Below are 25,147 nucleotides of genomic sequence, written 5' to 3' on the forward strand. Positions count from 1 at the left end.
TAAAAATCTACAATGGTGCTCCTTGAGCAGTATTCTTGAGGAAGAAGAAGAAGAAGGGGGAAACCCTAGATGCCTAAGTTTTGGATACCTCTCCTGGGAGGGGTGGTGCTCTATTTATGGACCGCCCATGTCACACTGACATGCGGGCCAGAGCCTAACATTATCTTCTTTGGGCCCCGCCGGGCACACGCCTTGGTTCGCTCCGGGTGGCACCGCAGGGGACAAGACAACTTTATTTTCCCTGGCTCCCTGCAACAAGTACAGCAGCCATCTGCCGGCTTCCATCAGAGATTCTCTTTCGGTGCTTCTTTTGCATAGGCCTGGCACCACAACGTAAGCAGCGACTACTTTCCTGTGATAAAGATAACGCTTCTTTACTTTGCGCCAGGAGACAAGGATGAGACATTTGAGGCATCTCGGCGGTAGCCGAGATCAGAGTACCTGTCCTTATCCTGCAATCATACAAGACAAGATAGTCATGCCGGCATACACTTGGTATGCTGGCTTAGCATTAGTTTGGCTTATGGATGCCGGCGTACATGCTTGTACCGGTTTTGCCTTCGTTATGTCGGCTAAAGTGTGTCGTCTAGACCCTACCCGGAGTCATCCCCCAGACAACGACCGACACTGATGTAGTTTTTGGAAGAAAAAAAATAGAAATGGCCCTACCGGCCCTCACGTTCCCTAATCCAAAATTACATATCAAATCCCTAATCCCCAATCCTCACGCCGGCAGCCGGATATCATTCCATTCCCCAAATCACAAATCAAGCAAATTAATCAAATGTTACAACAAATCAAACTAGCGCCAGTGCTCCTCCACGCATCGCTGCCGGTGCTCCAGGCCGTCCGTGCTGCTGCTCCTCCACATGCGGGGGTGAACCAGGCCGTCCGTCTCGTCGGTGATGGTCTGTGTGAGAGAGAGATGGTGAGAGAGGGTGAGAGAGAGAACGAGAGATGGAGATGGAGGGAGAGAGAGAGGGGGGGGGGGGGGGGGGGTTACCGGCGGCGGCGGAGTCGATCTCGGCCGGAACGGTCGGCTGTGTGGGGGGGGGGGGAGGTCGGATCCGGCCGCTGGGGGGCCAAGGGAGGTGGATCCCATGCCGGGCTGGGTCGTGGCCGGCGAATCCGGCGCCACCGTGCACTGCCACGGCTGCTGCTCGACGTAGAAGAGGAAAGGGGCGGCGCCGCTACTCCTATCTCCAGGTGCTGCGCAACGGAGGAAGGGAGATGGGCAAGGCGGAAGGGAGATAGGAAGGGAGAGGAGCTGCAGCTTGTGTGGAGGAAGGGGAAGAAGAGGGTGGAGGCAGAGGAGTTGAGTGCGTGCGTGTGGAGATCAGATCGGGAGAGGAGTGCGTGAGATGTAGAGAGAGAGAGACAGAGGAAAGAGTGGATCTTTGGATGGGGAGGTGCCACGTCATCGATCCATGCCACAACTGCTTCAGCCAATCAGAACGCAGCACACGGATTGTGCTTTGTTTCCATCAGTGGCGGGCTGGACAGAAAAACCTGCCACTGATGTGTATAAAATTTGTTTCTTTTTCATTTTCAGTATAACATGATTTTTGTATAACTAAAATGGAAAATATTGTTTGTCATGAGAAGAAGCACATTTGTGCAAAACATGGATACATTATCACGAACGATGGCATAAAAATGGACAAAACTTGGTCATTTGGCTTAAACCTCAAGTTCAACTGTAGAAAATAACAAGATAGAACTAACTAGGTAGTTTTTCAACTGTTACCATATGATATTATTGTTCCATCATGTTAAACAAGAAAAAAATAAGACTTTAGCAAAAAGAATCATATTTTCTGATTTTTTATGAATTAGCTATGATTATTTGAATGTTCGAAGGTCTCCATGAGTCATTAGTGACGGGCCTAGATGAAAAGACCGCCACTAATGTGTGTTTGTGTGAATTTTGCTATTTTTCACATTGAACCATTAGTGACGGGCATTGGTCATCAGTGGCTAGCGAGCACGCGACCGTCACTGATGGCGTGTCATCAGTGACGGCGTGGTAGGCCCGTCATTCATGACCATCATCTCACTGATGACTCGTCACATATGCACTGTTTTGTAGTAGTGCTGCCGCATCATATATTTTATATCCATTGTTTAGGGGTTTTTTGGTTTAGTCGAAAGCCGTCGGTTTCTAACCGAAAAAAACGAATCCGATACGGTTAACTGTTTGGCTAATCGGAACCGAAAACAGGTAAAACCGAACTTTCGGTTTGGTTTCAGTTATTTTCTTCTGGTTTTCGGTTTGGTTTTGCACAGGATGAGTTTATTTACTGTCTGAACAGTGCTACCACTAGCGCAGCTGGTTCGTAGAACTTGCGTATATATTACTCAGCGTCTATATAGAAAACAATTCTACACCCTCCGTTCTCAATTCTTGTCGTAGTTTTAGTTCAATTGCCATGGCGAGACTCATCCTCAGCTTCCCGTCCGTGCTCCTAGTCATGTTACCTATGTGCCTTCCTCGTGTCACCTCGCTTAACTTCGACTACAATTTCACCACCTCTGCCGTCCTCGCCGGCGCTGACCTCAAGTACATGGTGTGTCTATACTAGAGTAGTAATTTCCTGTTACAAGCCTCAAGAGTTGTGCCAAATTGAAACCTAGCCTCAAAAGTAGTAGTTTTTGTGAAATTTACTCTTAATTTTCCAAAAGCTCTTAAAGGAGAAGACTACCTGCTTAGTGACTAAAGCATTATAAAGGGATTAAAGCATCTCTTATCTCCCTGCAGACGAAAGCCAGCCTTTTAGGCTTTCGGAAAAAAAGGTGGTAACCTGCAATTAGAGTTGGCTGGATACTCCTCCCTCCTCTATTGTACCCTTTCTCATTCGAGATGTAAACTTATTTGCTGATCAATAAAACGGGTACTTGTGGTCAAAAAAAGATCTTGATGGAAAATGTCACATAGAGCTGAGCCGTAGTACTGATAAAAAAATGTCACGTACAGCTGAGCCGTGGTACCCATGGAAAATGTCACATAAAAAATGAAAAAATGTCACATCAAAGAGGTCAATTTTTTTAATACTTGTTTTGCTAATCATAGCAGGAAAGCTAGTAGCACCGACGAAAAGAGTAGCTTGAGAGAGGATTCAGGGCATGTACAAGTACAATTGTTGATAGAACTGTTTTATTTTAGGTGTTTCACGTCATTAGACAACAAAAAATGTTGTATAATGAGTTATCTCTTAGTGTTATATCTTAAAATTAATGCTTAGATAAATAAAATTAACTAAATAAATGTTATGAAAAGGCAAAATCTAGTACAATTGGAAATTTGCATTATCTTTGTCTTATCATTCTTGTGAAGAGACCATCTCTTAATTAAAAGAAGGCCTGTGTCTTTTTTATTTATTTCTTCGACGTCAGATTTTATCCTACGTGACGTCGGTAAAAAAAAGTCTGACGTCCACACGCACTTATATACTCCTGTACAATTCTATGGGACGGGGGAGTATTTCACGGCCAAACGTACCAGAGGAGTAGCTTTGTGATTGGAAAGCTTGTTGCTATTCACGTACCAGAGGAGTAGCTTTGTGATTGGAAAGCTTGTTGCTGTAGTTTCAGAATGCCAACAGTACTCATGTTATCAGACAACTGGGGATAAATCTGCGAAGTTTCCGCTCTCCGGCCTATGAAATCCAAATGCACGGACAATTATATGCATTCACTTTGAATCAAGCAATGTATCAAGCCACAAACTGTTATTTTCCTGTTTGAATGTTGAACGTCTTTACTCTTTTTCTTCTGAAAATGAAGGCTGGGGGAGACCGTCTGCCTAGCTGCATGCAGCGTGCAGTAGTGAAATTCATGTGGCCGGCCAATCTAACATTTCTTCCTGGCATCAATTCGATCTTGCAGACAACCGGCCAGTTGGTAGTACATCGTCGTCACCACACAGTTGAAATACTTAAGTGGAGTACTATTTGTTTGACTTATCAGCTGCGTGATTAATGATTGAACAAAGCATACGTGGCTCAAAACGGATGATATCCTGGAGTCTGGAGCTTCATCTCAGCAGTATATTCAGGGCCAGCTGAAGCGCGCGAGACACCATCTACGGTACTTAGAACATCTCCAAGTACACTCGCCAAATTCTAGCCATTTGTTCATTTTTTATCCGATTTTGTCCGTGGAGAAAGAAAAACGATCCAACAGGATTCGCTATATTGATGTTATTCGTCCGTTTGTCCGCGGACATACCAAATGCTAGTTAAATTTGGCATTGCTTTGGCAAGCCGGACATCAGTTTGGTCAAAGCAAATAGTTTTCTTTCTCTCCTGCACTCATGCCATGTCATCTATGATGGACAACAATTTCAAGTGTTTAATGTTGATTTGTGCTTATTTTAGCATTATGGTCATGTGAAATATTTGAATTTTGTCATTCGAGATATCTGGACTATGTCATTTGCACTGTACTGTTTTATCTATCTCTGAATTAATATTATTGAATACATATTTGTTGATGATAGAATTGAAAAGAATTGGATGAGGACAATTTAAAGAGTAGACATTTGACATGTGACCGTCGAGAGATGTGATAAATTAACACTTGGCAAACGAACAAACGACATGTCAATTTGACACTAGGAGACTCCCGCCGCCAGATAACAATGGAGGAAAATTAGGGTTCGATTCAAAGCGTGCCATCTTCGTCCGGATTCGCCGGTTCCCCTCACCTCCTGCCGCCATCTTGGCATTGTGAGGTGGGGGGAACCTCGGTTCCTGCTAGATGTGTCAAGTTTTTAGCATTATTAGTCTTGTGGTCTTCATCGACAACGCTATGGCGAAGGGTGCGATGCCGTCAAGAATAAAGGTACTCTGTTTCTTCCTCTGCTGCGGTGGTGTCTTGTTGGACAGCGCCACGGGGCCAGAGAGTTTTACTCGCCGCAGATTCGATGTGTTCGATCTTGCGGATTTTGAGTTTCTATACTCGCAAATCCGTTCATATAGATTTGATGAGTTTTTGCTGGTGTGTCATGATGCTTTTGTTGGTTTGATCTTCTGTGATATTGGAGTCCTTCTCTGGCGTCCCGGTAAAGTTCATGTGGTTAGACAACCTATACTTTTGGGGGATAATCCCCGATCCAAATACGTTCAACGCTCACAGCTTCTCGTCTCTTTAAATGGGGAACTCAAGGGAATTTCTGAAACGTTTGAAAGCAGTCAAGATCGTGCAGTTGTACTCGAGTGCTTTCAAGCCTGCAATAATTATGGATCCGTTCATCTGCTTTTGCCTTTTCCGGGTGAATTCCTCCCACAACCACAAGGCTCCTCATCCTCTCTTTCCGTATGTAGAGGATACTGTAGCTCTAACGTGCTGTGGTCTCGTGGACAATCAGAAGCAGCCAACGCCAGGGGGCACCCACTTGACTGCAAATTGCAGTGAATGGAAAACACACTAAGGTGATAACATAGTAAGAGCACTGCTATAATGGAAACACTATATAATTCTCCAACTTCAACTGGTTTAGTTAACCTCTGAAGTTTCCCGGTAACTTCCAAAACCTTCTTTTTTTTGCGGGTAAACTTCCAAAACCTTCAGAGCAGAAATTGCAAAAATAAGGCCCAAAGCTCCATCATACATGCCAGCATCAATTGACAGTGTCCTGATTTTTTTCAAATATAATACTTTTATCAGTGATATCTCCTCAGTTACTACAAGAACCACAGCATGAAATTCTTAGCATATGAGATCCAATCAATAAAGCCTCTTTAGTTGAATTGGCCAGTTCAAATCGACCATGAATGTTACATATTTGATTAACCCACCTTCACAACGTACAGATTCTTAGTCAGTTAAAGGAAAACGCGCAAGAAAATGAGCGCAAGGCAAAGAAAAACATACGTCGTGACTCCGGCATCTCCCATCCAGCTGATAATGACAAATGACTTCAGTACCTTGGAGAGAAGGAGAGGCAGGACTCGAGAATGTCCTTTCAAGCTAACCTTCCCCATCAGATATCTCATTCATACAAATCAATGCCGTATTAGAAACGCATGGCACGCCTGACAGTAAAATAGAATATGCAGCACACATCTTGGGAAACAGAATGTGCTCGGTTTAGCTACATAATGTTTCATAGTCTTTCCGTCCAACAAAGGGTGTCTCAATTTTGACTAAATTTAAATGCATCTATACACTAAGTCATGTCTAGAGAAAGTAATTAATTTGCAGTGCTTATTCAATGTCAGATCTTACAAATTACATCCCCTTAGGCTGTCCCAAATTCCATTAAAAATCACTACGACAAAACGTGTATATGTGACGAGACATCAGTGATGGGCCTTTCGCGCCCGTCCCTGATGACCGTCATCAGTAGCGGGCCTTTCGTGCCCGTCACTGATGACCAACATCAGTGACGGTCGCGTACCGCACCCGTCACTGATGACGCCTCATCAGTGACGGGCGTCGTACGCCCGTCACTGATGACCAATCATCAGTAACGGGCCCGGGAGGCCCATCACTAATGGTTCGATGCCAAAAATAACAAAATTCAGAAAAGCACACATCAGTGGCGGGCTCAATATCAGGGGCCGCCATTGATGAGCCCGGGAAACCTTTGGATATTGGAAAAATCATAACTAATTCATAAAAAACCCAGAAAAATGTGATTATTTTTGCTGAAGTCTTAGTTTTTCTTGCTCGACATGATGGAACAATAATATCATATATTAGCATTTGAAAAATGACTTATGTGGTACAATTTTGTAGTTTTCCACAGTTGAGTTTATGGTTTAAGCCAAATGATTAAAGTTTTGTCCATTTCCATGTCCTAATTCATGATGATGTATTTATTTATTGCACATAGGTGTATATTACCACCAAACAGTGTTGCCAAAGAAATGTCAAATGTTTGGTTGAAAAATGTATTCTTGGTTATATCTAAATGCAAAAAATGAGGTGTTTTGTGAAACAACTACAATTAATATGGTTCAAATAACACCTATCCAATTTTCACATAAACTAGACCATATTCATAAATTTATAAGCCAATTATAAGTTATAAAATAGTTGTATTTTATACTAAGCAAGAAAATACAAAAAAAATCATGTTCGGGCCATGAGTGACGGGTCCTATAGCTACGCCTGCCACTAATGCTTATATGGGCCAACCCAACTTATTTGAGTCCCGGAACCAACCCCATTGCATATATAATACAACCTAACCCTAACCCCCACTCCTGCCTCTCTTTCTCCCTGCCGCCGCCACCTCCCTCCCTCACTTCTGCCCGTTTTCTCCTCCTTCCTCTCCCCAGTCCACACGCATCCATCTCTCCCTCTCCTTTCTTCTCCCTCCTCTCTCCCAGCCCGTGCAGTTGCCGCACTGTGCTCCTCTCTCTCCCAGCGTGCCCGGTTCTCCTCCTCCCTCCCCAGAGCACCCGATCCCCCTCTCTCCCAGCCCGGTTCTCCATCTCCCCGTCTCGATCTCCACCTCCCCGTCGCGGATCTGGGCCGGAGGCTACCGGAACCGGCCTATCTTCTCCTCCCGCACGCGTCTGCAGTGAGCGGCGGCGACGGCGGCATCTCCAGCTAGCGGTGGCATGGGTTAGGTTTGGGCTGCAATGGGTTGCGTTCAGGACTAGCTAGGGTTCTTTTTTTCCTTGTTTTTCATCAAATTTTTGGATCTTGATGTGAAGCAATGCCATATTTCTTGATCTGATTTGTGTCCAAGCTAGGGTTCTTGATCTGATTTGTGTCCATGTTGTGTGTTCGATCATCTCTATTCATCGATTCGTTGTTGGCCGGGGAGATGGGCTGCCTGCAGATGCCGGCGACGGGGAACGATCAGGGATGCCTGCTCCTGAGGCATGGGCGTGGCGACGGGAACGTGCGGGCTGGGCCAATGCCCAGCCTTTTTTTTTAAATGTGAAAAATGATATCAGTGTCGGTCCCTACAAGGACCCGCCACTGATGTGCATAACATCAGCAACGGGCTGACCGCCCGTCACTGATGTACCCCACATTAGTGACAGGAAGTTAGTGACGGGCGGTCTGCCCGTTACTGATAGCCATTTTTTACCGTTACTGATAAACATTTTTGTAGTAGTGAATGAACATGATTAGATGATCAGTCTATGCTTCATAGTGACATTGCGCAAACAACATATGTTCTCCGCAATTTGCAAAAATATTAAATATCAAACATACAAACCAAAATTCATGAAAGAAACCATCCATCTTCCTCAATTCCGGGAGATGTTAGAACGGATACGTAGGGCGGGTGGCGGCGGAGGAGCGAGTAAGCGGAGGCGAGCAGCAGCGTCAGGAGGCGGCGGCGGCAATCTGGAGGTGGAAAAAGTAGCGGCTCGGTGGTAGGTCACGGAGCCGAGAGAGGTGAAAGGCATCGAGCCATCCACGCTTAGGGCCAGTTCTTTTCGGCTTCAGCTTCTTCAGAAAACGGCCGTAGCATGTCTACCCACAGAAACTGTGGTGCGGAGAAGCCCTTGAGAAGTTTCAACCCAGTTCTTTTTGGATTTTGTCATCTCAGCCTATTGTCTGAGTTGTTTATTGAAAATTCTATAATACCCTTGAGCTAAAATTTTGTCTTGGCTATCTGATACGAGTACTGATTTGCTATATATATACGGAAAATGATTTCATGTCATCAAAACGTTCTACATATTTATGCGCCATACAATTTTTCCGTGAAGCTATTTTTACTGATTTTGCTTGGCGAGGAACTGAAATGAGGCCAGAAATCTTGTCAAATATTTTGATCCCAAGATATTCGATCCAGACATGCATAATCTTCCAATCCAATAAATTAGAAAGAAAAACATAATCTTCCAAGCCAATAAATTAGAAAGAAAAACAAAAGTATGTCTTTTCTTGATGCGCGCACAGGCAATATCACAAGCATGTCGCGCGCATGAAAGTGCCCAAGCAAACCGCGGTGTGAATGAATTGAAGGTCCGGGCTGACTTGCGGACTGAGATGAGATGAGTGGGAGGCCATGGCCGTCCATGAGGAGCAGCTCGCCGACGAAGAGCTTGGGGCGGCACGATTACAGCAGCTGGACGGCGTGGAGAGGGACGCAGAGGCGGCGGTGGCAGTGGAATCCGGCGACGGCAGCGGGAGTGGCTTCTGGAGCCGGCGCCAGAGCCCGTGGAGGGAGGCGGGCGAGCGGCGGCGGTTATGGGAGGCAGGCGAGCGGCTCCGGCCGCCGGGACGGGAGGTACGGGCGGCTCCGGTCGCGTTGGGGGGAGACGGGCGAGGCGCGCCGGCGGCGGTGGAGAAGGCGAGCGCGCGGCGTCGGCGGTGGCGGAGGCAGGAGGGAGGTAGACGAGCAGTGGCGGCCACGGCGATGGAATCGGAACAGAGCGAGTTCTCGCTCGGGTGGAAAGAAAAAGCCTCAGGCGAATCGGTACGTGCAATTGAACGGAGTAGAAGCGGGACCTCCGCCGCCCTAGAAGGCTAGAACCCGATTCAGTTCTCCTCCCGCCCCCATCGGCCTCTGTTGTTGCCTCCACTCACGGCTCCTCCCTCCACCGCTGGAGCAACAGACCGGGAGGCCACCATCTCCCATCGCGGCCAGCGGCTCATGTACGTGGTCGCGTCGTCTCGCTCCGGCCCTCTGCAGGCGCGCAACGCCCTCTCCCCTCCGCCCATTTTTCTAGGTGGAGGGCTCCGGTGGAGGAGGAGACGGCCGGCAACAGCCCAACGCCCATTGCAACCATCTCCTTACTGCCTAGTTTGATCTGTTATTCTTTACTGAGTGTAGTAATTCTGTATGGATTTGGGAGATCACGAGAGTACTAAAACGGTTTTGGAGAGTTTAGTTTGGGCAACTTTTCATCGTGGTCCTTGATTAGAATTTTATGCGGTGGATTTGAGCTTAGATTTGTTAATTATTCACACGTGGTATATAAATTTTGTGGAATTGTGATTTTTTTACAATGAACTGTTTATTGATCTATTTGTTGATCTAGGTCGGGTATACCCGTGGGTCTGCGAGACCCGTATTGGGGCTGGGTCCGGGTTTTTTTTTGACCTAGTATCGGGTAAGGGTACGAGTGTGGGTCTGGTAAGGCTAGACCCGATGACCCCGGGTGCCATCCATAATCAGTTGTTCATTTTCTCTTCTGAGTTGTTTGTGCTTGGTCTAGCACGTGTCATGCGTGTTTAGGAGTTCCATTTGTGATATCGCTTTGTGCACCGGATTTGCCCGCTACACTGGACTTTTTTAGGCATGGTTTCAATGGAGCCTTCCATTGGTGCTTCCCAGATGAACTCATTTCCGGGCATGCGTTCTCAGGGGCTTCCTATCGGTGTCTCTATGCTGGTGGTTTCTTCACGCGGGGTGGAGTTCGGGTGGCTCCGCTAGTTGTTTCGGGTTTTGCCTCTCGTTCCGGTGGATGCCATACTCGGCGGTTTCTTTTGGTTGTTTTGGTTTGTGCTTGTCCCAGTTGAGGAGGAGGAGGTGCAGGAGGAGGAGGAGGAGGATGGCATGTCTTCCGTTGATGCAAGCAACGGCGGAGAAGATTCTCCGGAACTTCTCAAGACGAGAAAATTTGAGGGGATGTTAGTTCCCGTATAACTAGAGTTTCGTACCGAGTACAAGCACAAGCCTGTGGCACAACACACAAGATCACACTTCAATTCAAACTCAAGATACAAGGATCCCAAGATTGGAAGCCAAGTGCATCCTATTCTTGTTGACAGTTCGGAGTCAGACTCGGAGTAGATTACCACACTCCTTGCCAGTCATGAGGTTTACCGTCTAGATGGAGTCCATGAACGTCTCACACATCTTAGGTGATCATTGATGATGTTGCTTACATTTGAGGGAGCAAGGTCTTCACCGAGTTAATGTCTGTGATGATCTCTCTAGTCACAGCAATGTCCTACCTCAAGATCCCTCTCGTTGTGAGGAGGTGTGGAGCGATCATTCCTTTCCATGCGAATCGTGTTAAACTTATTCCTTTTCTCAGGGTCAGAATCACCATAAGAGGGTGCACAGTGAGTCCCACCTCTCGTGATACAGCGTCTAAGATTTGGCTTATAAGAGGACTCGGTCAGATCCTCGGCTTGTCGGATGCATGTTCACATGCCACCCATCCGATTCTTCAATGATTCAGTAAGATCAACCCTAGCATTAGGAGTTTGCATTTAGTTTTTGATCTTGAAGAGTCTTTTAGTTATCTTTGATTGAGTTTTCAGCTCCGGCACACCCAACTATTGGACCAATCTCCCCGAGAAGAAATTCCCAAAGATATGAACCGTTTGAGGAGGATGCTCCTAGTGGATCGTCATGTGCCACCGATGTATACAGGTTCATGCTAGGATAACAACCCTACATCATGTTGTTCTCTTTGGATCTCGAGAAGAATGATAAAGGGCATCAAGTACAAGCTAGCTAGATGGAATCTACAACTATCGTATGAATGGGGGGTGTCTTGCATGTCTAATATTCTCGGAACTCTAGGGTTTCTTCATGAATATGTCTCCTGAACTGAGTTAGTTAAACTTGAGCCTTTTCAATCTGGTTTTGCTTAGTCCTCCTATATAGGGGCCTCCATCTCCTTATATATGTGTCAACGTCATTGTGGAAGACTCAGACTCCTCTCTGGATGCTCCTCGCTTTGCCATGGGATGCAACAATACGTTTCCTTACCTTATGTATATTCTTACTAAAAAAAGAAGAATGGAAATTGCAAGGAGATTAAAGTGTGCAATGATGCATTTGGCATGATCTATTAAAAAAATGCATTTGGCATGACTACCATATGAAGGAGTAAGAGCCGTTGCGCCCGACAACATGTGAAAAAAAAATACTGCCATGTAAGGGTGAGAGAGTCATTGCGCCCTACAAGGAACTATTGGGAAAGAAATGCATGCTAAAATGCAAGCATGGAAGTTTTTAGGATACTAAGGGTGTGTCTGCGACACCTCCAGCTCCACAAATTTGGTGGAGCTGGCCATTCATATCTCCACTTTATCATGGAGCTGGAGCTGTAAATAATTAAGAGATGTTGTGTATTCTTATTTTACTCGAGCTCTACAAAAAGTGAAATTATGAATGACTAACTCCACCAAATCCGAGGAGCCGTCCCAAACACACCCTAAAAGTGATGCATTTTCAATTGCTACCGGATGAGGGGAAGACAATCATTGTGTCCTGCGAATATAGACTGAGATATCTCTAGACACGTGGAGAAGGATGACTGCTAGCTGAAATCAACCGATACATTATATTCTTCTTGTCTGATAATATTAATGCCAAAGATTTTCTTCAAAACTTGTACTCTTCTTTTCTCTCCAACGGATAGAATTTTCAAAACAGAAAGCAACTCCCCAACGGTCCCAGATTTGAACCCCTCCCGCCCCAATGGTAAAAAAAAAACCTCTGGTGTCCATATACAACCTCTCCCCAACTGATAGAATATTGATGGAAATATTCCTTTCAAAACTTGCACTCTTCTTTTCTCTACAACGGATATCTCCCCACCGGTCACAAACTTGAACCCCTCCCTGTCCCAACGGTCAAAAAACATTCGGATATCTCCCCAACGGTCACAAACATGAACCCCTCCCCGTCCCAACGGTCAAAAAACATTTAGTATCCCTATAAAACCTCTTGTGTCTTGTTCCCCTATCATCATTCCTCCGCAGAGTATTTTCCCCTCTCCCCTCTCTACAACCACCATTAGCATTGTTTATTCTTTGGGCAACACATTGAAAAAGTATGCCATTAGACCTGAACGAGATGCCCACTGATGAGGTGTCGAGAGTTGAGTCCATCTTAGATGATAGGCAGGAGGAGGGGCAATCCAAAGTTGTGGAAGAACATACTATACCTTCCGCTGATGTAACTAGTGAAGTTAAGGAGGTGGAGGAGGAGGAGGAGGACGACGACGACGACGATGAGGAGGAGGAGGAGGAGGAACATGGCATGTCTTCCGTTGATGCATGCAACTGCGGAGAAGATTCTCCGGAACTTCAATTTGAGGGGATGTTAGTTCCCATAAAACTAGAGTTTCGTACCGAGTACAAGCACAAGCCTGTGGCACAACGCACGAGATCACACTTCAATTCAAACTCAAGATACAAGGATCCCAAGATTGGAAGCCAAGTGCATCCTATTCTTGTTGACAGTTCGGAGTCAGACTCGGAGTAGATTACCACACTCCTTGCCGTCCTGGTATTTTCTCAAACTTATTTCATCCATTTTCCATTGATTTTCTAAGATATTGCTATACTAGTTATATTTCCTTTTGGACTAGAGTAGGAGCATAAATCATTACACAAACTTATGTAGGATGTTTTTGATTGACGCTTAGTTGATTCGGGGATGATTCATGGTGCATCGATCAATGACATAGTTTTGGGAAATGTTTTAAAAATGAATAGTGTTTTCAAGTTTTTATTACCCTACAAAAAAATCTAGTTTATGGAGCCATATGTACTTGGAGTGGTGTATGTTTCTTTAGCGCTCATTTCATAGCTGGGGTGGATCAACTATTATGGTAGTCGTCTGTGTCAAAATAAGTTTCTATCTATCGATCTAGTCGACATGGTCAAATTTCAGTTTATCAAGCTCTAGTTCAAGTATAGCTTTGTTTACTTGTTGGTATCTAAGAAATCTTTGTATCTTCCTTTCATAACTACAAGGATAATATTACTCACTCCGTCCTTTATTAAATAACTCAAATTTGCCCAAATATGGATGTATCTATATCCAAAAAGCTTCTGGATGTATGTAATATTTTGTCATTCTACATGGGCAGAGGGAGTATTATTTTTGCGGGCTGTAGCTTATAAGAAACAGCATCCAGGAAACTTCTCCGTAGCATATGTTATAAATTTCCTTTTACTGAGCCCTTCAAGTACAGTTTTTGGTTACTGTTAGAATGAGGCGTTGGTTTATATATAAATATAGTAATTCTCTAAGCAAGTTATTGTCATTTATCTGCCTTCCACAACTAGAATTAATTTCAATAGTCTTATTCATGTCCAATTGATTATTTTTCTCACAGTTTCCTCTCTTTCTTCAGGTCGTCTTTATGCCCCATGACTAGGTTGGTGCAGTGGGCAAAGGTCACCGTCAGATAAAAAGAAGCATATGTTTATTTTAGAACTTCATTCCAGAGAATAATACCAAATTTCGAAACATTTGTTTATTTGGGGGTCTCAAGAACTCACCAGTTATTTCCATGTAATATCTGAAGCTTCGGCTCTCTTATTATGTACCCATTGCACATCTTAAGCTTTGAGATATCACTTATATTAATAATATAATTGATTTTCCTATTTATCGGCTATCTAGCTAGCTTGATATGGCAACATATGTGATCGTTATGAATTTTGATATTAAGCTTTGATATATCACCAGCTATTCGAGAATGACAGGGGGAGGTTCCCCACCGTTTGTTATATTACTCAAAACAACTGGGCAGTTTTACATCAGATTACAAGGAGAAATGGATGAACGAGGCGTGAGTGCGTGACAGAAGAAGACAGAGCTGTCGTGGGAGCTAGAGGCGTAGAGCCCTCTGTCCCTCGTCGGGAGGCGTTGCCCATGGGCGCCACGATATCTAGGGCATCAGTGGAAAGATTCACTGGAAGAGTGACGCCAAGTCTTGACCAAATTTATGCCGCTAAGGGACAGTAGAATAAGAGGTGGCTCCCCGAGAGATAAATCTGTGAAGTGCTGAAGTCTCCATTCTCCAGTCATGCTAATTATTGTTAAGAAAACCAAATGCATAGATAATTATGCATTCACTCTTTGAATCAAGCAATGCATGAAGCCATAAACTGTCATCCCACTGTTCGCATGTTCAATTCAGCTGTTACTGTCAGATGTCAGTTTCTTTTGAAAAGGAGGACTATCTGTCTATTTGCAGCAGCGAAATTCATGTCGTGAAACCTACCGTTTGTTCCTGATACTAATTTTTTTTTTATCAAAAGGGGCTGTCCCCCAGTTTCATTCATGGAAATCATAGTGTCTTTGCATAAGTTAACCGCATACATAAAAGAACCTGAGCGACATCGCTCTAACCCTACAGGTTCAGCAGCAAGACGTGCCCAAAACAGCTGCCCAACATCTGGGGGAGCAGCCCCTTTTGGATCTTGCAGACAACCTGTGTTGGAACTGGCAAACGAAATTATTCGTGCATCTCATTGTCACCACACGGTTGAAATATGCAAGTATAAAGTATTTATGTCCAATTGTACTCTACTGTGTGGCGAATCATTGAATAAATAACGAGTGGCTTGAAGCAGACTTCTGGACTTTTATTTCAAGAGTATACATCAGCCAGCTGAAAGCCTTAAAAGGACAATGCTAGAACGTTCAAACTTGAAACACAACTTGGCGTGATAGCGGAACTGTTGCCTGAACAGAACAAAGCTATCAATCTCCCAGGAAAAGCACAAGAAGCTACTCCATTGAAATAAGGCTATGTTCAGCAATGACATCCTTCAAAGTTTACCATTTCTTCCTTACAAAAATTAGGAAACTAGCAAATTATTTACTCGCAGATATTTCTTCAAAAAAAAAACTCATCGAGTTAGGTAAATTATGGCAATGCCACTAGTTCACCCTGGTATTTTAGTTGTGTCATTGCTTTATGGCTATTTATCAAAATGCCACTGATCTGCTATACTTTCTTCTCTTTTTGACATGCACAGGCCTTGCCGTCAGTCAAAGCCCTTCGAAGTTTGAGACCTGTTTACCTGGGCTTAAAACTGCTTATAAGCCAAAAGTTAAAAATCACTTTTAAGCCCAACCAAACAAGGCCGAATGGTCTAGCCAAGTCCAAAATGACCAAAGTGCCCCTAGTCCGATTGCATCGAAGCCTGCACGACTTTCTCCTCAACAGGGCTTTGACTCACGGTAACACTTGTGTAAGGCAAAAAGAGAAGAAGATCTAATAGACCGGTGGCATTTTCATAAATAACCATAACCAATGGCATAACTAGAATTGCAGAGTGAACTAGTGGAATTGACCAATAATGTGGTACGTGATGTATGATTGAACGGGGCATGAGGGGCTCAAATGGAAAGATGCCTTGGATTCTGGAGATTTATTTCAGTAGTATACATCAGCCAGCTGAACGAGAGACAATTCTACAGCACTTAAACTCGAAAACAAAGACTTTACAGATAACTTTATTGTGTCATTGACGAAACAGAGAAGACTGTCACTCTCAAGAAAAGGAAACACCTATCAATTTTGTATTAAATTATGGAACTGCATCGCCTCCTCTGGAGTGTGTACTGCTAGTTGTTTCCTATAACAGCGCCCATTTGTGATCATTCTAAAGATCAACTCGAGTGCCTCAAGCCTACAACTATGGATACACACTCTACCTCTCTGTTCCTCCTAACTTTGATTCATCTGCTTTCACGCATCTCAGCTCGTGATTTCCTCTCAGCAGGCTCCTCTCTCTCTGTTGAGAGTAGCTCTGACGTGCTCCATTCACCAGAGGGTACTTTCACCTGCGGCTTCAACAACATTTCTGAAAATGCCTTTGTCTTCTCTATTTGGTTCTCCCACACAGCTGAAAAAACTGTCATCTGGAGCGCAAATCATCTCCACCCTGTGTACTCCTGGGGATCCAAAGTCGTGCTAGATACAAATGGCGGCATGGTTGTGAAAGATTACCAAGGCCAGACTGTGTGGGAAAACAATGTGACCTCTTCCAATGCTGAACGAGCTCAGTTATTGGACACAGGGAACCTCATCGTGAAGGGCCAAGGTGATATCATTCTATGGCAAAGCTTTAATTCTCCTACTGATACATTGCTACCCAATCAGAACTTTACTGCTGCAACAAAGTTGGTATCTAGTAGTAGGTTACTTGTTCATGGGCAGTACAGCTTCCATTTTGATGATCAATATTTACTTACCCTGTTTGATGATGAGAAGGATATCTCATTTATCTATTGGCCGAATCCTGATCAGAATATCTGGGCAAAGGAAAGAAACTCATTTAATACCACCACAACTGGGGTCCTTGATAGCTGGGGGCATTTCAGCGGAAGTGATAATTTAACTTTTAAGGCTGCTGATTGGGGTCTTAAGGTTATGAGGAGGATAACATTGGATTCTGATGGAAACCTTAGATTATATAGTCTAAATGAACAAAATGGAGGATGGTCAGTCATGTGGGCAGCATCTCAAGGGAGCTGCTTTACTCGCGGTTTGTGTGGTATAAATGGAATATGTGTGTATACACCTATGCCCGCTTGTGCATGCGCCCCTGGATATGAGATCATCGACCCAAGTGACTGGAGAAAAGGTTGCACGCCAAAGTTCAACCTCACTCGTCATGGGCAGAAGATGAGATTTGTAAAGCTACCTTACACAGACTTCCCAGGTTATGACCAAAGTAAAAATGCCCCGATTTCTCTTGATCACTGCAAGAAAATATGCTTGAACGACAGCAATTGCAAAGGATTCACATACTCAGAACAAGGAACGGGAGGTTGCTATCCAAAGTCATCCCTTTTCGGTGGAGTAACCTCATTATATTATTCTACCTATCTAAAGGTTCCTAAGGAATTAGAGGTGTCAAACTCCTCAATTCCTCACTCCCAACCTTCTGTTCCCAGATATGTTCTTGACTGTCCTACAACAAAGAAATATTCCACTCCAAATTTTCTAGATAAGCCTGACAGCAGTCAGAATGGATCAAACTATTTCTACTTATTTTATGGGTTCTTATCAGCGATATTTCTCGTGGAGGTAACACTCGTGGCACTAGGATGCTGGTTTCTTTTGATAAGGAAGGGCAAGCAGTTAACAGGAGTGTGGCCAGCTGAGGTTGGCTATGAAATGATAACGAACCATTTCCGTCGATACACTTACAAGGAGTTGAAGAGAGCTACTAGACAGTTCAGGGACCAGATTGGGAGAGGGGCATCTGGTCTTGTATACAAGGGAGTCTTGGAAGACAAGAGGGTAATAGCAGTGAAAAGGTTGGCAGGCATAAACCAAGGCGAAGAAGAATTCCAACATGAACTGAGTGTGATTGGAAGGATTTACCATATGAATCTGGTGAGGGTGTGGGGATTCTGTTCTGATGGTCCACATAGGATACTGGTTTCAGAATATGTTGAGAATGGTTCATTGGATAAAACCCTGTTTAGTAGCGAGGGCTCACAGATCTTACTTGAATGGAACGAAAGATTTAATATTGCTCTAGGGGTGGCAAAGGGATTGGCCTATCTTCATCATGAGTGCTTGGAGTGGGTTATTCACTGCGATCTGAAGCCTGAGAATATACTGTTGGATGAGAACTTGGAGCCAAAGATCACTGACTTTGGCCTTGCAAAACTACTGAACAGAGGTGGGTCCAATAAAAATGTGTCACGGATCTGTGGAACTAGAGGCTATATAGCTCCTGAGTGGGTTTCTAGCGTCCCAATAACGGCAAAGGTTGATGTCTACAGCTTTGGAGTGGTTCTCCTAGAACTACTGAAGGGGGCTCGTGTTTCTGAATGGGCATCAAATGCTGATGAGGAAGTGGAAATGGTCCTCCGAAGGATCCTTAGGATGCTTGCAGAAAATCTGAAGCTCGAGGGCACAAAACAGTTATGGATCTCTGAGTTCATTGACTCCAGGTTGAACAGCCAATTCGACAATATCCAAGCAAGAACAATGGTCAAGTTGGCTGTTTCATGCTTAGAAGAAGATAGTAGAAAAAGGCCCACCATGGAAAATGCTTTGCAGATGCTTCTTTCGGTTGATGAAGCCATTGGCATATAAAAGAAGAGTTTGGCATGATGCAGCAACAGTACACAGCATCTATAATGTGTATCCATTTAAAATAAGAGTTTGGCATGATGAGCCACTTGTAGCCTAGTTGATTTTCGTATTTAACCACACTATGCCAGATTATGTAGTGTCAAAATAATAATAATTGTGCACGATCTATGCAGACCTGTATTGTAAGAAATGAAGTGATTTTGCACCAGTGTCAAAATAATAACGGTGTGGTTTTTTCCTTTATAAGTATGCATGTTAAAATTTGTGTTGATCTCTTGGTACTGGTACAAAATATTGTACAGATATTCGGATTTATCAAGTCGAATCTTATGATGACCTGTGTTTGATGGAAATTTTGTTAACACCTGTTTTGCTCATATTATCCAGGAGGTAAGTTCACTTGTTCAAGACAAATTATATTTGTTGTATACTTAACAGTAGTACATAATTCAAGGTCAGGATGACTTGATCGACACACTTATACTTTACAATTTCTATAGGCTACTAGCCAGTAGCTATATCCCAAGCACAAGGGCAACTAGGAATGGAGCGCAACAATTTCTCCATTGATCCAAGAGGGCTAGGGCCTCTTTGCGTCAAGAGATGGCTAGCAGGATGCTTTGTGTGAGGAAGTACTCGCCTATATATGGCAAGGATGGAAAGAGGAATTGGCAATTTCAACAAGTATAGGAGTTCTCCAGGGTGAAAATCCATGATCTAGCCTCTCCGGCTGGATCAAGTAGCACAACATAAGTGCATCGCATCCTGGTTGAAGGTGTTGGCTCAAAGAGATCCCTTCTAGAAGGCGTTGTATTGGAGTACCGTGCTTGTTTTCAGGTCCGTTGTTGTTCAGCCAGTGCATTTGTTCCTATGCGATAGATCTGTGGTAGATAATGGAGAATGGCTGCCGCGACACCACATGATGGCTTCGGGGTTTTACTTTCTCTTTTGTAAGCTGATGAGCTCGCCCTTGATGCTTGGCATCTTTTCAATAAAATTATGGTTGTGGGCATCTAAGGATGCAAAGGCCAGGAGGATATGCATTCATTTTTGAAATAACGGAATATTAGTATATATATGGGGAAAACCAGAAAATACACCGTACAACCGGGCAGTTACACCCTACTATCATGGAGTAGTACATACACTTTTTGTTGACATTGAGTATATTCATAGACTCCATTTATTTTTAATTATACATATAGGCCTTGCAAGTTTTCTCAAAATACTTGTTCATTTAAACTTCCAAAGCGTAATAATCATTATGCTCTTACTTTTCTTAGGCAAACAATTTTAATGCTATCATCCTATTTAATGAAGAGGGGTGGGGCTAAGGCCTCTCCCAATCATGGTTTTAAATAGCGCGCTATGACATTTAGTGGCGACTTCCTCCAAACGCTATAGCGTGTTTACAAAATAAATATATCAAATATAGCCCAAAATTAAAGATTTCGGCATAACAACGTACTAAAAAGTTCTCCAATCATTTGCAAGACCAAATCCATGGCATAAACATAGATATTAGGCATAATTAAAGGACTAAATAGTTTTAAGGAAACAAAGTGCGTGACATCCATAGCACACGGTTCAACAACATAGCATAAAGTACTCATTCCGAACTAGATGGAGAATGCGCCGCCCTCAGGGTGGAGTTGGTTAGGGATCACACTCTCATTCGATCGTGTTAGGTTTGAAAGATTTTGGACCTAGGGCTTTAGGCCGACATGGTACTATTTGGATTTTGGATGCAAAAATATTTAGCGCGCTATATGAAATAACGTTTAGCACCATTTAGCACGCTAATAGCGAGAATAGCGGCATAGCGAGGAAAATAGCTTAACGTAGCGTCCGGTCTTCAGATATGCTATAGCGACGCTATAGGGAGGAAATAGCACTCTATTTAAAACCATGCTCCCAACGCATCATCTCTTAGGTGTTGTCTCTTAGCCCATAATAAATGCTAAGAGACTATATTCTCAATGCACCATCTCTTAAAGTTGTATCTAAAGTAGTACTTATTTTAATAGCTATGTGAGAGATTTAATGCTTTTATATTGGTCTGCGTGAATAGACATTCTCCAGCATAAGAGACAGTCTCATCATAATGATTTGCCACATAGGCAAAATGATGACGTGGAGGCTTAAGAAAAAACTCCATGCATGAGCATTGGGAATATGCAAAGAGAGATCAAGTGGTATTTTTGTCGCTTTGGCTTATTTTTTATTGTTACGAAATTCGGTGGATGCGCAATCAAGGATGACACCGAGGCACGATATTTGTTAAAGAGGTTCGGCCGAAGCCTACATCCCCGGGGCATGACTACAGGTGCTCCCCATGATACCCCATGATACCGCAATACCGGCCAACCTGGGCGCCAACACAAGCTGTCGACTCCGCCTACGAGTCTATTGCTATTGTGTTGTCATAGTCTCTTTGGGCTACTAACCCGGGTGCCTTTATATATTGTTCGACTCAAACACCTAAACCTCCGCTAATTACAAGTCCAGCTGTAACCCTATTCATACACATATTCGACACATCTCAACAAACTCCACCTTGACGAATATGTCCTTCGGCACCTTGAAGCCGTCATGCACGAACCTCAGTGTACTTTGGACTTGAACCATTGATCATGAGCCTCGCTGCTACTTCCTTGACATCACATGACTCCACCTGCAACTGTACCCCCCCCCCTTCTTTTCTTCATTAACAGTCAATGTCCCACGAAAAATAAGTTTTCCCACACCCTTGTCTTGTGTTTCCAACATCCCGGAGTATCCGTTCAACGCCATCACGCATCGATCATAAGGCACCATATTCGACAACACCGATGTATCGTCACCCTGGTAGCCTCTTCCTTGATCTATGTGAAAGTGAAAAAACTCACATGTTAGGTGGCACATGTAAGAGTTACCTGAACTCATCATCCTCACTATTGTTGACTGTCTGCGTGAAACTTTAAGGAATTTCGTCATTGCCTTAAATCATCCCGAGTCAAATTCGCAGTTGTCTCATCCACTTTTGCAGATTCTCCATGGTCAACTCTCGTCCATCTCTTGGTCCAAATAGACAGTCACCAACAAGAACCTTGTATTCGCCAACAATGCTCACCCTACACACTTAGTCGGACCATATGTCTGACCATCGGTGTCCTAGTCTATTACCGTGTACATGTACAGTGTCGGCGAAGTCTGCCGCGTCACGAACCCAACCTCCTCAGCCCCCACCATAGAACACCACAGGTCGTACCAAGCCGATGCCGAGTTCACACTTTCCACGGACCCCTGAGCTCCAATCCGAACGTGTCTGCTCGTTTTTCCTGTTGAAATAGGCTTCGACTCTCTGTCGACTTACGCCGTAGCCCATCCATCAGCCGAGTAGAATCTTTTATCAGAAACCAGCTCCACCTTCAACATGACTTCATGGTAGATGATAAGTCCACCCCCACACCTGTTGACATCAAGCTCCGATGTGCGCATCATCTTGAACCAACCCACGTCTTCGCATGCTGAAGCACCCAAGCCCTTAGGCATGCGCCACGTGTTGCAACGCCACAAAATTCAGATACCATCAACATCACGCTCATATGTCGTCAGCGATTTCACTGTCTTCTTCCGTTTCAACCGACATCCTTGTCGATCCGCCAGACTGTCTAGGCCATGTGCTGTCTGACACTAGCCAAACTTGTCTGACATGATCCATCGTGTCCTACTCGCCCTGTCGATCCGCGCGCACCAAAGCCTACCCGGCTTCTGCCCCTGAGCTGCAAACCCGTCGGCCGCTAGCCCCTGCATCACGCGTCTGCACCTGCACCTGGCCCCTTCCTTTCTTTCATGGAATCCACTACCCACACAAAGGAACCCAAGCTAAACTCAACGGCAAAGTACTTTGCCTCTCGTTCAATCGAAAACCCATGTGCCGACTGCCGACTGACTAAAGGCTACAAAATCGATTACTACTCAAAGCTAGATGCTGCCTGCTAGCTCTCACGTGCCTTATTTTTTAATTCCAGTCTGACCAAACTAGTACTGCTCATTGTAATCCGACAAGTACTGCACATGCTCGCGATTCCTTTTCTTCTTTTCTTAGCTTACTGACATACCACGTGATGCCATGCCTTTGTGACACACCAATCACACCGCTATACTGCGATGCACCATGCTCCAATCTATCCGGTGATCTCCGGTCCCGGTCCATGACGTCTTCAACAGCCATTGTGATGGCCCGATCACCACGCCTGATCGATCATTACCAACTGCAGCCCATGGAATGGTTCAGGCCGCCCACCTGAAGTGTACGACTCCACCGATTGGATTTCCCCTTGCACTGTTCCCAGGCCCCGTCAATCATGATGCTTGCACGGTTGCACCTCCAACGAGATCTTCCGCATACCCTCAACCTGGCTCTGATACCACTTGTTACGAAATTTGGTGGAAGCACGATCAAGCATGACACTGAGGCACAATATGCAGGTATTTTTAAGTGTCTTGACTTCATACTACCTTTATACTCCATACTACTCCGATCCATAATAAGTGTCTTGACTTCAGTACATACTAACTTCCCGTTACGCTACATACTCCCTAAATTATGTACAAGGTTATATACACATACAATGCATTAAGTAGTAGCTGCAACAACAAAAAAAAAACTTCAATACGTAGCATAACCCATGACTGGCCCAATTTGGCTCAGTTCGCAATCACAACCTAATCTAGCGAGGCTTTTGCACAAGCCCACAACACTACAAACATGCCGAAATCAATGCCTGATTCGATCGGTAAATCCCAACTCTACTGTTCTCGGTAGATATTGGTGGTGATAGATTACTAGGCTTCTCATGGAAGATCTTGGTGGTGATAGATTACTTCTCATGGAATCTAATTATGTTTTCCAAATGGGACAACTCGAGCCTGGCTTGTGTTATGTTGATAAAAATAGAGAGGGTCGCTGACCAGTTTCATGGGTGTTGTTAATTTTTGGCAAGGACATCCAGGGACGGAGGCAGGAAAATAATATAGGGAGGACCGGAATAGAAGGATGATTTCTTAGGGAGGGCCAAAGCATAAGAATATGAAGCTCATATGATAAAATTGCAAAGATTATACAAGAATTTAGGTATTTTTTTGAATACGAAATCAAGGGGGGGGCCAGGGCCAGGGCTGGCCTGGTCCCTGCCTCCGCCACTGAGGACATCGCTTAAACTTTCTCAACTTTATCCTAAGCATTTCTCAAGCATGGACTTGATTATCATACTTTCCAACTTGATTTGTTCAGAGTTTGATAGTGTGACATGCATAGCGGTGAAAACTGAGATAAAGTAAAGAACCTTACTGAACTGTAAAGCAACTGTAGCCAAGTATACCAATTATAGAAGAATTGGTTCTCAAGTTGGTGCTAATTCTTCCTCTAGCAACTGCAATTTTTTAGCAAGTACTCCCTCCGTTCCATAATTCTTGTATCCTAAAAAGTGTCTAGATACATGTAATATTTCGACAAGAATTATGGAACGGAGGGAGTATTTTGATAATTTTTTAAGAACAGGCTAAGAACTAAGCATATTTAGTAAGCGAGATTTTTCCTACTCCCTCCGTCCCATATTAAGTGACTTTCTATTACATGTATCTATACGCTTTTTAGGCATAGATACGTCCATATTTGAGTCACTTAATATGGTACGGAGGGAGTACAAATTAGTGATGTGATACCATATCTCGCTTTTGCAGCATGAAGGCATGTCTCTTCAATTTGCAATTTTCCCTAACTATTGTGGTGTTGTCTCTAGTAGAGTAGTAGGAATAATGAGTAATTTGATCTATTGAACCTTTTATCCATTTCATACCCTTTTTTTCTGGGTAGGCAACTAGGGATCTTCCAACACATAAATATCCTGGCTCCATCAGGCTCCATCAGATAGCTATCTACGAAGTCAAGCGTGCAGGTTAGTAGGCTACCGAATCCCAAGCATTGCTGAAGGCACCAGGATGTAACTTTGTGTAATTGGGTATCGCAAACGATGATTTAGTGACAGGTACAGGCCAGGAGATGACCCACTGAACTCATGAGCACTCAACGCCAAGATGGGCGTAGCGGATGTGTTAGCTTCTCCAGTTCTCCAGCGATGGCGGCGGTGGCGCGCCAGACGGAGACCACTGATTCGCCAGGAAAGCAGTACACTATAAAGCAGGAATGCAGCCAGCACAGCGATTCAAGCAGGAGAAAGGGAATGACCTGTCGAGTGGGAGCGGATCGCTCGTCCTGCAGTCGGCGCCGTGGGATCCGGCGGTCTCGCCTGACGAAGAGCGGGCACCGGTGTGCCCTAGGTGGGGACGCGTCGAGGACTGGCGGTGGAGGCGACAACGACAAGGGGCTGGGTGGGGAGGAAATAGACCTAGCGGGTCGT

General features: G+C 44.3%; 1 protein-coding gene and 2 long non-coding RNA genes across 3 annotated transcripts; 1 reads left to right on the top strand and 2 right to left on the bottom strand.

The window, feature by feature from the left end:
• On the bottom strand, nucleotides 1–1,362 carry LOC106866648. Its single transcript, XR_001407607.2, has 2 exons — nucleotides 1,004–1,362; nucleotides 1–910 (listed from the first exon to the last, which is right to left on the bottom strand). It is a non-coding gene; the product is annotated as an uncharacterized LOC106866648 (long non-coding RNA).
• A 13,003-nt stretch (nucleotides 1,363–14,365) lies between these two features.
• Nucleotides 14,366–25,147, bottom strand: LOC112269950. Its single transcript, XR_002962217.1, has 2 exons — nucleotides 24,976–25,147; nucleotides 14,366–15,364 (listed from the first exon to the last, which is right to left on the bottom strand). It is a non-coding gene; the product is annotated as an uncharacterized LOC112269950 (long non-coding RNA).
• On the top strand, nucleotides 16,179–18,989 carry LOC100836294 (putative receptor protein kinase ZmPK1). The gene has a single exon (XM_010229242.3). The coding sequence runs from the start codon at nucleotides 16,326–16,328 to the stop codon at nucleotides 18,741–18,743; it is 2,418 nt and encodes an 805-aa protein (XP_010227544.1). The 5' UTR covers nucleotides 16,179–16,325; the 3' UTR covers nucleotides 18,744–18,989.

This window comes from Brachypodium distachyon, chromosome 1 (genome assembly GCF_000005505.3).
Source record: "Brachypodium distachyon strain Bd21 chromosome 1, Brachypodium_distachyon_v3.0, whole genome shotgun sequence".
Taxonomy (NCBI): Eukaryota; Viridiplantae; Streptophyta; class Magnoliopsida; order Poales; family Poaceae; genus Brachypodium; species Brachypodium distachyon.